Source organism: Molossus molossus, unplaced genomic scaffold, assembly GCF_014108415.1.
Source record: "Molossus molossus isolate mMolMol1 unplaced genomic scaffold, mMolMol1.p scaffold_m16_p_3, whole genome shotgun sequence".
Taxonomy (NCBI): domain Eukaryota; kingdom Metazoa; phylum Chordata; class Mammalia; order Chiroptera; family Molossidae; genus Molossus; species Molossus molossus.
Window position 1 is genome coordinate 100,034,104 of NW_023425366.1, and position 14,276 is coordinate 100,048,379.

The 14,276-nt window shown below is 53.7% G+C and overlaps 1 protein-coding gene across 4 annotated transcripts in view; it reads left to right on the plus strand.

The window, feature by feature from the left end:
* CLIP2 (CAP-Gly domain containing linker protein 2) overlaps positions 1-14,276 on the plus strand; it is a 76,144-nt gene that overhangs the window by 48,144 nt on the left and 13,724 nt on the right. For 3 of the 4 annotated variants that reach the window (XM_036280230.1, XM_036280228.1, XM_036280229.1), the window contains 3 exons: positions 6,447-6,551; positions 8,185-9,120; positions 11,300-11,357. In XM_036280230.1, the coding sequence (XP_036136123.1) occupies positions 6,447-6,551; positions 8,185-9,120; positions 11,300-11,357 (1,099 nt within the window). The remainder of the gene's footprint in view (positions 1-6,446; positions 6,552-8,184; positions 9,121-11,299; positions 11,358-14,276) is intronic. The other variant, XM_036280231.1, reaches the window with a different exon arrangement.

Below are 14,276 nucleotides of genomic sequence, written 5' to 3' on the forward strand. Positions count from 1 at the left end.
GCAACTCCGGGCCCCCTGGGAGGGGGCTGTGGGGATTTTGAGGGAGAAATCAAGAAGGGTGAAAGGTCATATCCTGGGCAAGTGGGAGGGGGTGGTCATGAGAGACTCAGGTGTCATAAGTGGGAATGGCTAGGCTCCAGGAGCCTGAGGGGCTGTACTTCTTGTGTTGGCCACTGGGCGGGATGGACCAAGTGTATCCGCAGAGCTGGGCCTAAGGACATATTAACTGGACTCCCCAGTCCCAGCATTATTGGGTAATAGCCCTAAAGGTGACCCTTGGGCCCTTAGTTCATCTTAGATTCCAGGCAAAATTTTGGCTAAAATTCACTTGTTGAGTCACAGAACTTATAGATGGGAAAACAGGCTCAGAAAAGCAAATGGACTCACCCAGTAATAGAGCAAGTCAGCAGCGTCTGGGACCCGAGACCAGGCTTCCTGATTCCTGAGCTCAGCCCAAAAGGATGGCCAATTAGAACACCTGGACAAGTGGTCTGGGCACAGGTGGACCTTCACTCTTCAATCCAAATTACCCTTTCTGAGCTGAGAGAGGGGGTGCTCACATCAGTCAGTAAGGCACTCCACCCCTCCCCACCCCAGCCCTCCTCACTAAACCATGCGGAGACGACTGGGCTCGCAAGGCCACAGCTGGGTCTGTCAGACTCCTGGAGCTGGCAGATGGAGCAGGGGACAGGGAATCAGTCCCTCCCCACATGCTGACCTGCCCTGACTGGCCCTGGGCAGCCTCTTCCCTTCCCGGGCCTCAGTTTGCTCTACTGCAAAATGAAGAGGTTGAACTAGGTCAGTGATCCTCAGACTTGAGAATCCGTCACCTGGATGGCTTGTTCAGGTACAGAAAGCTGGCCCCAGCTTCAGAGTGGCCATTCAGCTGATCCGGGTGGAAGCTGAGATTTGTGTTTGTAACACGCTCCCAGGTGATGCTGATCTAGAGACCACACTTTGGGCATCACTGCACTAGGTCATTTTGAGCTCAAATAGAAAATTGAAGTTTCTGATACTGTAAAAGACCCCTGTGACTTCCAATACACAGCAAAAGCATGCGAATGGCTGTCCTGTCCCCTAGATGATTCCATCCAGGGGAGGGACATGTATAATCTGTGTAGGGTCACTGGCAGCTGCCCCTGTTGGAGCAGGTTTTGCTTCCTGAGCTTAAAGGGCGGATGTCAGGGTACAGCCTGGTGTACGAGCCCCAGCCCAGCATCAGGGTGTTCTCGTGGATGTTTTCCTCTTAGCCAAGGGGGCAGGTCATATGGTTATGTTTGGCTGGTTTTCCCACTGGATGGCTGCCTCCTGCGGGGCTTGTGGGGGTTTCTGGGAAAAGTGCCTGTAGGTGCAAGGAACAGAGGCCCCTCCTGCGAACTCCAGTCAACAGGGAGAAAGGCTGCAGAGAACTCTCACAGGCAGTTCAGGGAACTGGAACAAGAAACAGCATTAGGCCCTGGCCGCTGTGGCTTGGTTGGAGCATCACCTTGTACACCAAAAGGTGGCGGGTTCCATTCCCAGTAAGAGCACATACCCAGGTTGCGGGTTTGATCCTCAGTCAGGGCGCATACAGGAAGTAACCAATCAATGTTTCTCACATCAGTGTTTCTCTCTCTCCCCCTTCCTCTTTCTAAAATCAATAAAAAAGAAAAAAAAAAAACATAGAAAAGAAACATTAGGATCCAAGCCCGTTCTTTCCTGCTCAGGGGTCTCCTTCTCATGACTTGTGGTCAGGCTTCGTGTCTGTCTGTCTCTCTCGCTGTGTCTCCATGTCCCTTGGCACATCTGCTCCCTCTCCCTATCACCCAGATTCCTGGCCCCACTGAGGCTCCAGCATCCACCATCTATTAGCTGTCCTCTCAAGTGAATCTGATTGGTCTCAGGCTAGCCAATGAGCTGGCTGACTTTAGATCAGCATCCACCCCAGATCCAATTGGTCCTTACTGGGAGAGGCAGTGGGTGGGGCAGACAATGACTGACAGCTAATTCAGGCCAAGGGCAATAGAGTCCTGTTGCTGCTGTTTATTATTGTGACCATATTCCTAGTAACCCAAAGGCAAACTGACCCAAGTTCCATTCATCCTCACTCATTTTAAAAGTAAAAAATAAAACTCAGAACTCCTGGCCCACTCCAGCTATATTACCCCATCTCTCTGCTTGTCCTCCTCCTGACCTCACTCCCCCAGCCACGTGAGGTGCCCCATCCCAGCCTCTCAGCCTCCTCCCCGACCTCTGATGTTGGCCTGTCCAAGGGCTCAGCCTGGGCCCGTTTGCCTCTTGGTCTGTACTCTCCCTGAGAGCTCCTAGTTTGTGACATTAAATGCCCTTTATAAGCCCATTATTCCCTAGTCTTCCCGAGCTCTGCGCTGGCACGCCTGCCGGACATCTCCACCAGGACAAGTAAGTGACAAGCATCTGTAGCACTTTGCTGGGGCTGCAGTAAAAACAAACAAAAAAAAATTATTTTAATTCGGTGGCTTAAAACAACACAGATTTATTCTTTGACAATTCTGGAGGCCAGAAGTCTGAAATCAAAGTGTGGGCAAGGTCATTCCCTCTGGAGGCCCTGCAGGAAATGTTCGGGCCTCTCTCCCAGCTCTGGGCGATTGCTGGAACCCTGGATGCCCTCAGCTTGTCGCTGCAGCGCTGCCTCCATCATCACACGGCTTCTTCCTGTGTGTTCCTGGGTGTATCACATGACCTTCTCATAAGGTTTCCGGCCCACCTTAATCCAGTATGACCTCCTCTGAGCTAACTACATGTGCAAAGACCCCGTTCCAAACAAGGTCACATTCTGACGTTCCAGGTGGGTATGAAGTGTGGGGGGATGCTATTCAACCCAGTACAGGGGCCCACATGTAACATGTCTCAAACAGATCTCTCCATTGTCCCTGTCTCCCCCTAACACCACCCCTTACCTTTCCCATCTCACAGTTGGCCCACAATCCACACAGTTGCTCAGGCTCCGCAGCTCATTTCCATCTTGAACCTTCTCTTTCCCTTATCCCTCCTTCAGAAATCCTTTTGACCTTGCCGCCAAAATGATCTTCGTCCCCCTGGCCGCCTTCCTGGGCAGGCCACAGCGCCTTGCCTCTGTGGGGCTGCTCCGGCTCCGCTCCGAGTCCTCAACTGTCCATTCTTCACACCGAAGCCAGATGGACTTTTTAAAATATCTCTTCATTTTTATTTATCTTATTTTTGAATCACCATTTATCCCCTCTATACCCTCTTCCACCTCCACTCACCCCTCCCCCGCTCGCCACACTGCCGTCCATGTCCATGAGTCCTCTGTCTCTTTTTTCTTCCTCCACCCCAACACCTTTTATTTTTAACATTGGAAATTTTTGCGCCTCTAAGTAAGTAGAGGATGATGTCATGAACCACCATTTACACATCACCCAGCATCAGTGATTTTCAGCTCATGGCTTGTTTCAGCCATACCTCCTCCCCCCCAGTCCCCTCGTGTTATTCTGAAGCAAACCGCAGACACATGACCAAATCTTTAAAAAATGTAAATGAGATCCTATCCCTGTTCTGCTCACATATCTCGAGCCACTGCCCTAGATAAAAGCCAGGCTCTGTCGAATGGCCCAGGGAAGACCCTGGGGACCCAGCCCTGCCGCACACCTCTGCTCCAGGCACAGAGGGCCCCTCTCTGCTTCCGGGGCACCCCAAGCTCTGGCCACCTTGCCTGAAACACTCACTTCCCCTCCACCCCCTGCCTGGGTCAGCTGGTCCCTGCTTCTCCTTCAGAGCTCACCTTAAATCCTTTCTTAGGGAGGCCTTTGCTGCCTCCTTGTCTTACCTCCATCCTGCCTGCCCTGCACCGGTGCTATTCCTAATTCCGGTCACAACCGAAGTTACCTTCACTAATGACTTATTGTTTGCATCCTTCCCTCGAGTGTGAGCCCCTTGGGGGTGGGGACCCTGCCTGTCTTATTTACATTTATGTCCCCAATGCTGGAGCAGGGACAGGTGCTTCTCCAGGAGTGGGATCCTGGGCCACAGGCTGGGATGTGTTTGTGGTTCTCAAATGGGTGTTGCCATTTGCACCATGGAACCTGTGCGACTCCCTGCCACCAGGTTTCAGGCTATTGTTTTGCTAACTAAACAGCCCCTCGGTGTTATTTTTCATTTGCATGGGAATACCCATTATAACAGAAAGAGCCAGTTTTATGGACTCAGAATCAGCTATCTGTTGAGAAGGATTTGGTGTGAGGCCTGAAGGGACATCAAAAGGAGAGTGTGCCCCTGACCATCAGGGCCCCTCGTGCAGTCGGGGAAACTCCTTCCTCATTTAATTAATAATAATAACAGTAACGTGCAGGACGCAGCTGTGCTCTGGAGTGGGGTAGACTCCGTTCATGTGAAGCTGCAGGTCAGGGACTCAGGCGGGCTGGACTGATCTTCCAGGACTGGAATCGGGGCAGAGAGACGGAGTCCCCCACTTCAGGAGCCTCCTTCACTGCTCCGGGTTGCTGCCCGAAACCTTGCCTCCCCTCTGTGGGGTCAGGCTGGTTCAGGGAAAGGCGCCTGCTCTGGGGTCCTGCAGTCTGAGTCTGGACCTTGTGCTGCCCGAGGTTGATTCTGAGCCTGAGGCTTTCTCTCTGGAGTGACCTCTCTCCTGCAGGGTGGGGAGGCTGCCTTGATGTGGTTTTAAGAACATTAACTCCAGGGGACCTGGCAGTGACGGAAACAGAAGTGTGGTGGCCTCCACTCCTCTGGCCCTGGGCAGTGTCCCTGGAGCCGAATGGAAGGCCAAATTGTCCTCCCTGCCTAAAATCTAACCTCTAAAGCTGCCCCACCCAAGTTGAATTTATCTTTATTGATTGGTTGATTGATCTTTAAAGAGAGAGAGAAACATTGATTTGTTCCACTTATTTATGCATTCATTAGTTGATTCTTGTATATGCTTTGACCAGGAATTGAACCTGCAACCTTGGTGTATTGGGCCAGCCCTCTAGGCAACTGAGCTACCCGGCTAGGGCCAGTTGAATTTATCTTAATTAGGGAAGCAACTCCACTGAGCTCCCCTGTGCCCCCACAAAGACCCCCAGCCCATGGACCAGGGGGCTAGAAGTTCTGAAAGTGAAGGAGAGACTCCTGTTGGGGGGTACCAAAAGAAATTGCCCTTGAAATTGTGAAGCCAGGGGCTTTTTCTTGCCCATGGGGCCTCCGGTAGGGAATTGATGATCATGCTCCCTCTAGCGTGGGTTCCGGCCAGTGCGACTGTGCCCGCTGGGGAGAGGAGGGCGGGACGTGGCCTGAGAGGCTGGGATTGAGGCACCATCATCAGCCTGTAATTTTCTGAAAGACACTGAGCGTGGCGCTTGTTCCTGCCGCAGCATGCTGCCCCCTTGAGAGAGAGAAAGAGGGAGACTTCTCGGTTGCTCTTGTAGGGAAATTCACAGAAATAAGGTCACAGGCCAAAGGACATGGACATCTTGGTAGCTCTTGATGAATTGCAGGAGCATTTCTGGGACGAGTGGTATCCGTTTACAGGGCCTCCATCAGCCCTGCTCCTGTTGGGTGTGTATTCTTTTTTTTCTGAGTATATGCTGTGTGCTAAGCTCTTCAGAACTGCCACACAGACTTGCTTTACCCTTGTTTCTCCTGGATGACGATGGGTCAAGCGGAGGATAAGGAGGAGCCTCTTGCTTCCCCCTACCTTGAACTTGGCCTCCATACTGCTCCGGGTGCTCGCAGATCTGTCATGGGAAACCCACATGCCAGCCTGGATGCCCGGAGAATGTCAGGCTTTGTTAGTGTGTGAAGTGGGGGTTGTGAAGCTGGGACAAAAATGCCCTTGTGCTTTCGGGAGACCAGGCGTCCTCAGTCTTCTGCAGGGCCGTGGGGGGTGGGACTGACAGGGCTGGGCTGGGGCCGGGCAGTGGGAGGCACAGCTCAGCCTCCACGAGGGAGGCCAGGCTGGGAGGATTAGGATGGTGTGGGTATATTTGTGAAAACCTTTCATTCGGTTTGTTCACCTTCAGCACAGGCCTGGGGCCAGGAACCCTGGGGTCCTTTACTTATTTCTCCATCCTGGTGGCCTCCTGTGTGCAGGAGCCTGTGCCTGGCATGAGGAACAGCCCTCAGGGTCCCTGTGGGGACTGGGAGCAGGGTGTGGCCCTTCCCCAGAGTTGCAAGGGCAAGGGCCTCCTGCAGGTGACAAAAGGGACCCAGGGTGCCCATTGCCTCCCAGCCTGGGCAGGGTGCTGTAGCCTGTCCTCTGCCCTTAGGAAACCCGGCCGGGACGCTGGGGCAGGAGGCAGGCCCACCTCCCCAGACCTCTCTTTCCCTGGGCCACCTCCTCTCCTTGACCTGTTTTCCTGTCTTGTTCATGGTAGATGACGCCGCCTCTCTCTCTCTTTCTCTCTCTTCCTCCGGCTTCCTTTCCCTGTGCCCTCTGCCCTGTCCCTACCTCCCCACCCGCCCGGGTGGCCCAGACCCAGACGCAGCTGGAGCACGCGCGCATTGGGGAGCTGGAGCAGAGCCTGCTACTGGAGAAGGCGCAGGCCGAGCGGCTGCTCCGAGAATTAGCCGACAACAGGGTAACACGCCCACCGCCTCCAGCCGCCAGAGCCCTGGCCCGTGGACACCCCTGGGCTCCTCTGTTTGATTATTTTCTCTGTCCTTCACTGCTGTCCTCATTGTTTTTTGTTTTTTTTTTCTTTTCCTTTCGCGCCCTTTCTAGGAGGAAAGTGGAGGGTCAGAAACGTACTTACACCCCAGCCACCGTTGCCTACGGGGAGGAGAGGGCTTGGCCTCCGTGACTGCTCTCAGCTGGTCCCCGTGGCTGGGAATGTCCTGGGAGACCCTCTGCCTTCCTTCCTCCCCATGCATTGCCATGACATGGCTTTGTCATGTTCAGAAATCGGGGGTCTCTTGGGAACATTCTGCCTTCTTTGGGTAGACACGGAGACAGCCTATCCCTTCTCCCAGCTGGGGAAGGCTGGAGGTTGGGGGACTGTAGCCTGGGGAGTCTTAAATATGATGGTAGGAGGGGCCCCCTGAAGGACCTGGGGTTAGCGGAGTGGGGGTGTCCCCTGTGCCAGCCCAGGGTGTGGCGGTTGTGAAATGACGGGCCAGGGAGCAGGTCTCGGCTAGGGAAAGTCTGTCTGGGGTGAGTTCTTCCCAAGCCTCAGGCTTGGTTCCAAGTTCAGGCTTCAGGCCCAGCTGGCCCCTCCGCAGCTCCTAAGTCCTGCACCGGCCCCTGTGCAGCACACACATCCAGCGGCTGACCCGCCAGCCCAGGGGACAGCCCGGCTGCAGTTCTGGCAGCGAGCAGTGGCGGGGCGTGAGCAGCGTGCGGGTGTGCGTGAGCAGTGGTCAGTTTCTGCACACTGGCCTCAGCACAAGGGAGTGTGTGCCTGTGGTGGGCCTCTGGAGACACAGAGGTCACCACACGCACACACGGCTGCCCAATGACGGTGCGTGCTCGTGCCTTACACACGCGTGTGCACAGAGACTGACCCAGTCGTGGTTGACAGGCTGGAGCCTTCCACAGCAAGGCGTCTTACTCTAGGGTTCAACCTGATCGAAAAAACAAAAACAGGTTTATTGAACTAAAGGTCAGCTTCAGTGACAGCATTTTTTAAGCTTGTAAAAGATTTAAAACTTTTAAATATTTTGTTTCCAAATCTGTGACCACTGACGCGATCGAGGTGTGGGTTTCTGGAGGGGGGATCTCTGCTGCGTTCCCATGAGGGGGCAGGTCTGCGAGCAGGCATTTTGTTCTGCTTCAGGCCTTCAGCCGGCCCTTGCTTGGCCACCCCTCCAGACAGCCCCCGGAATCCACCCATTCTAGCTGGGGGCTTTCCAGAGCAGGGCGATGCGGATTCCCGCTTGTTTCTGCCTGTAAAACTCATGTGAACTGAAAGAAAGCCACTACCTCAAATAGGTGGTTTCTTTTAACCACCGATACGTCCCAAACCTAGTGTAGGGGGACAGTTGACTCCCTGAATCACTGCGGGGTGGGGAGAATACAAGCCAGGGTGGTCTTTCTGGAGCTGTGGTGGGCAAGGCTACTGAGAAAAGCCAGCACTCAGGTAGGGTTGGACGCCCTCCCCTTATCATGACCTTCCCCACTGGGGCTGGGGCCGTTGAGTGGTGAGGAAGCCCCCCATCCCCTGTTGCATCCCCCTTGCTAGCCTGCTGACCCCTGCCTCCCTCTCTCCCCGGTAGCTCACCACAGTGGCCGAGAAGTCACGGGTGCTGCAGCTGGAGGAGGAGCTGAACCTGCGGCGTGGGGAGATTGAGGAGCTGCAGCAATGCCTGCTGCACTCGGGCCCACCCCCCGCTGACCACCCTGAGGCGCTGGAGACCCTGCGGCTGCGGGAGCGGCTGCTGTCGGCCAGCAAGGAGCACCAGAGGGAGAGCGGCGTGCTGCGGGACAAGTATGAGAAGGCCCTGAGGGCCTACCAGGCGGAGGTGGAGAAGCTCCGGGCTGCCAACGAGAAGTATGCACAGGAGGTGGTGGACCTCAAGGCCAAGGTCCAGCAGGCCACCAGTGAGAACATGGGGCTCATGGACAACTGGAAGTCCAAGCTGGACTCGCTGGCCTCGGACCACCAGAAGTCCCTGGAGGACCTCAAGGCCACCCTGAACTCAGGCCCGGGCGCCCAGCAGAAGGAAATTGGGGAGCTGAAGGCCGTGATGGAGGGCATCAAGATGGAGCACCAGCTGGAGCTGGGCAACCTGCGCGCCAAGCACGACATCGAGACCGCCATGCACGTGAAGGAGAAGGAGGGCCTGCGGCAGAAGCTGCAGGAGGCCCAGGAGGAGCTGGCCGGGCTGCAGCAGCACTGGCGGGCCCAGCTGGAGGTGCAGGCCAGCCAGCATCGGCTGGAGCTGCAGGAGACCCAGGACCAGCGCCGCGACGCCGAGCTGCGGGTGCATGAGCTGGAGAAGCTGGACGCAGAGTACCGGGGCCAGGCGCAGGCCATCGAGTTCCTCAAGGAGCAGATCTCCCTGGCTGAGAAGAAGATGCTGGACTATGAGCAGCTGCAGCGGTCAGAGGCCCAGAGCAAGCAGGAGGCCGAGAGGCTGCGGGATAAGCTGCTGGTCGCTGAAAACAGACTCCAGGCTGTCGAGTCCCTGTGCTCGTCCCAGCACACCAACGTACGCAGCACCCTTCTTGCTGGGCTGTGCGGGGGCCACGGGCAACAGCAGCTCGGGCTTGAGGGCCAGCTGGGGAGGGCCTGGGTGTTTACTGATCTCTCTTTTCCAGTCCAGGAAACGTTCTCCTTGCCTCCAGGTACATGCCCATTTGAGATCTGGGGGCACCAGGCTCAGAGGAGGTGCCTCTTGTCCCTCTGTCAGAAGGGCAGCTGGCCTGGGTGACTGTGGGGACCCAAGGTGGTCTGAGCTGACCTGGCTGGGGCCCCCACAGACCAGGCCTGGAGAGAGATGCACCTCAGAATAGAGAAGAGGCTTTCTCCCCATCCCCAAGTCCCTGATATGCCCAGATATGCCCTGTGCAGGCTCCTGTGCCATGTGGCTGGCATGGACGTGGAGGACGAGTCCTGCCCATTCCCGGGGCTCCCATCTCCAACTCGACCTAGGGGATCTGAGGGCATCCCTCTTCCTGCTAGTCCTAATGAGACTGGGGAACAGCAGTCCAGCGGTCACTTCCCCAGAGTGTGGGGTCCCTGGAGTGGGATCTGGAAGGCTGGAGGGGTGGCCCTGGAGAGGCTACTGCCACCAGTATCAATCAGCCTTGCTCCTGGGCTTCCCAGCTGAGCACACGCAGGAGGCCCAGACTGCGGCTGTGTTCACTCCTTTGAGTGGCTCTGGGCACCGCACCCTGTGCCTGGCCCGGTGTTGCCTCATTTCACTTTCACTCCTGCAAGGTCAGCGCTGGCTCCATTTTATGGATGATCCCAACAAGTCCTCAGGATGGAATACCTTCTCAGGGTTTCTGCCCACCAGCGGCAGAGGTGGTACCCAGCCCTGCTGCCGGAGGGCTGCCAGGGTGCCCGGCATGACAAAAGTCAAGTTTTCTGTGAAGGGACAGCTAGCAGCATGATCATTGCCCTTCACAGGCCCAGCGGTTTCGGAGCTTCTGGTCCCCTGTACTTCCACACTAGAATTTAGCGTTCCTGTGGTCCGTTTTCAGGGGTTCTAGGAAAGGGTGCCTGTGCCGTGTCGTGAGGTCCCGCCGCAGCAGCTCCCGGCCCCTTGTCTGAGCAGCGGCAGGTTTTAGCAAGTGCTCTCCCAGGATGCTGGGCGGAGGGAAGGGGGAGCCCCAGGTTAGCCCGTGTGCACATGGCCTGATCAGCTTCTCAGGGCAGGGGGTCAGGCCTGGGACCCCAGACCCGGGCTCCCTTAGCAGGAGAGGTGGGGTTGCTGGGGCTCCACGGAGCATGGGGGGCAGAGGCCTTAGGGTGCCTGCTGCTCCTGTTTCCGACCTGGGGCTGAGGTCTGGGCAGTGACCACGGAAGACCTCTCTTGACTTCCACACACTTGGGGTCTCAGTCTGGACCCACATGTCCAGGGACAACTGGATTTTGGGCCTCATGTAGCAAGCATGAGAATTTTTAAAAAATGTTTTAGTGTGTGCCTCGTTGTCCCCGCAGTGTTTGTAAATAGAGGCCTAGGGGCTTAGTTATCACTAGCCGAGGCTACAGTGGGGCTTGGGATGTCTGCGAAGTGGAGGGGCAGGTTGATGGAGGCGCCTGCCGTGCTCATCGCGGTGTGACCGGCGGCGAACTGCAGGCTCGGGACAGCCAGCCGGGGCGGGAGGCCAGGAGCCTCTGGAGGAGGAAGCAGTAAGGAGCCAGTTGTTTGCCCAGATTTTCTTCCCCTTTACCTTTTCTTCTTCGGCTTCTGGGTTCATTGCTTAAAAGAAGTGTTGGAGAGAGAGGAGGTGGCATTTCTTGAAGTCCCTCTGGGAGCCGGCCCTGGGCGTGCCCCGCACACGCTGCCCGTGGCAGTCAGACCTCGTTTCGTGGCGGGGAAACCGAGGCTGCAATCCTGCCTCTGGATGTTGATGGAAACAGATTCCCAGGACCAACCTCTGTAGGCGTCCCAGGGAAGGAGGCATCTGTTTAGTATAATAGACATTTTCAACAGAGGAAGGGGTAGGAAGTGTTCCCGTGGAAGCCACACAGCAGCCTTGGGGTGACGGGAGCAGAGGAGGGGGTCCGCTGTTGTCAGGGGGGCCATATCAAGGACATCTGTGCTCCCTGCCACAGCAAGTCCCCGTGTGTAGTGCAGGGGTGTGGTCTGCTTGCGGGGCTGGCTGGAGTGGGGGCGGAGATGGGAGGCAGGCTTCTCCCTTACAGGCCTCTCCTTTCAGATGATTGAGTCGAACGACATTTCAGGGGAGAAGATCAGGATGAAGGAGACTGTGGAGGGTGAGTGGCCGCTGGGCAGGCGGGACAGGGCGTGGGGACAGGATGGTTGGTTCTGCCTCTGAGCTGGATGCCACTTGGTTTTGCATCATCTGCCATTGCTGAGAGGCGCCTGCTGCATGCACGAGCCACTCACCCGGGTGAGGAGGGCTGCCGCTCTGTTTATGGGGTGCTGGGCATACCTCGTTCTCGTTTGGTTTACATTACTTTAAAAATAGGTATAAGCTACAAATGGTCCAAAGGGCATAAGGTGAAGGGTCCGCCATTCCCTGGTTCCCTTCCCAAAGGCACAGTGTTGGCCGATTTCTGTCCCAGTGCAGAGAATTTATACACAAACACACAAGTACATGGGTACCAGATGGTGCCGTACCCCACTCTGCTCTGCCCCTTCCTTTTTTCCATTTAATAATGTATCTTGGAGACTCTTATCACTACATTTGTGGTTTTCTTTTGTTTTTAATTTTATATTTATTTAATATTTTGTTATTGATTTTAGAGAGAGGGGAAAGGAGAGAGAGATAGAAACGTCAATGAGAGAGAACATCGATGGGCCGCCTCCTGCATGCCCACCACTGGCGATCGGACCCACAACCTGGGCATGTGTCCTGACCAGGAATCGAATTGGTGACCTCTTGGTGCATGGGTCAATGCTCAACCAGTGAGCTACACTGGCCAGGCAATTCGTGATTTTTTGTTTGTCTTTTAATCCTCACCTGAGGATATTTTTCCATTTATTATCAGATAGAGTGGGAGGGAGGGAGAAAGAGAAACATCGATGTGAGAGAGACACATTGACCGGTTTGTCCCTAGGGCCAGGGACAAACCTCAGCCGAGGTACATGCCCTTGACTGGAATCAAACCTGTGACTCATTGGTCCGTGGGCCGACGCTCTAACCAATGGGCCAAACTGGCCAAGGCTTTGTTTGTTTTTTTGTAATTGTTTTTTCTGCAAATAAGATCAAAGGTTATAATTTTAATACTGGGACAAGAATAATATACATTTTGAACTATTTTTAAAATTATAGCCCTGGCCAGTTTGGCTTAGTGGGTAGAGCATCGGCCTGTGGTCCAGAGAGACCCAAGTTCAGTTCCTGCTAAGGGCATGTACCTCGGTTGCAGTTTGTCCCCGGCCCTGGATAGGTCGTGCAGGAGGCAGCCACTCGATGTGTCCCTTTCACGTCGATGTTTCTCTCTCTGTCTCTTCTTCTCCCACCCTCCAACTCTATCTGAACAAAAAATGGAGAAATGTCTTCGGGTGAGGATAAAAAAAAAAATTAAAATTATATAGTATTTTTATTAATTGTGCACTTGATAATATTTGTATTCGTTCTGATATATTTGCAGTACACACTTTAGTCCTCTGTACATAATCACAGTTTCCATATTTAAAAAATTAAGTTGCTTGCTCATTTAAAAATATTTTTGTATTTTTTATCATTGATTTGACATCTCCCAGGTAAATTCTGTCACATTAGCCTTGTCAGCAGCTATCATGTGTGGTGCAAGTTTAACATGAAAACAATCACAGTATTTCTCCTTTAAGAAGAATGCTTCTCTTTTTTTTTTTTTTTTTAATCCTCACCCGAGGATATTTTTCCATTTTTTGTACGGATAGAGTGGGAGGGAGAGAGAGGAAGAGAGAGAAACATCGACGTGAAGGGACACATCGAGTGGCTGCCACCCGCACGACCAACCAGGGCCGGGGACAAACTGCAACCGAAGTACATGCCCTTAGCGGGAACCGAACCCAGGTCTCTCCGGACCGCAGGCCGATGCTTTAACCGCTGAGCCAAACTGGCCAGGGCAAGAATGCTTCTCTTTAAAGACACAAAGTCTCTCAGAATTTATTTATTTTACATATTTTTTATGTTAAAAATATTACAGTTATTGTTGAAAATATTACAGATGTTCCCCCTTTTCACTACATTCTTTTTGTTGTTGTTAATCCTCACCCAAGGATATTTTTCCACTGATTTTTAGATAGAGTGGAAGGGAGGGAAAGAGAGAGAGAGAGAGAGGGAAACATCAATGTGAGAGAGACACATTGATTTGTTGCCTGCCGCATGACCCCAACCAGGGCCAGGGATTGAACCTGCAACCCAGGAACATGCCCTTGACTGGGAATCGAACCAGAGACCCTTCAGTCTGAGGGCTGATGCTCAACCACTGAGCCAAACTGGTCAGGGCACTACATTCTTTTCCGTGGTGCAGAATATTCCATTGTGTAGAGCTACCATCGTGTATTTAGTTTCCGACTGATGGATTGTAGGTTGTTTTTAGTCTTTGTCTATTGCAAACAACGCTGCAGTGAATTACCTCCTCCTTGGGCTCCACCAATTTTAACTCCCATTGGCTGTGGTTGAAAGTGTGTTTCCCCACAAGCCTCACCAGCAGTGTTTCATCAGACTGTGTGATCTCTGCCAATCTGAACAGTAAAAGATGTTGCCTGATGTAATTTCAGTTTCCCTTCTTTGAATGAATGAGGTGCCATTTCCATTTCTACTTGCATCCTTTGCCTGTTTTTTCCTACTGGGTTATTGATCTTTTGTTCATTTTTAGAAACTCCTTATATATGATATTACAAACATGCCCCCCCACTTGTGGTTTGGCTTTTCTTATAGTAGTGTTTGCTATGCAAATTTTCTTAAATCGAACTTTTATTTATTTATATTTTTGGCTCCGGATTTATTGTTTTTATAAATGTGTCCCATGTTTTCTTCTAGTACTTTTTAGTTTCAAATTCTATGTTTAAATCTCTGATCCAGCCCGGCCAATGTGGTTCAGTGGTTGAGTGTTGACCCACGCACCAAGAGGTCACCAGTTCGATTCCCCGTCAGGGTACCTGCCCAGGTTGTGGGCCAAATCCCCAGTGGGGGGTATGCAGGAGGCGACCAGTTGTTCTCTCTCATCGATGTTTCTATC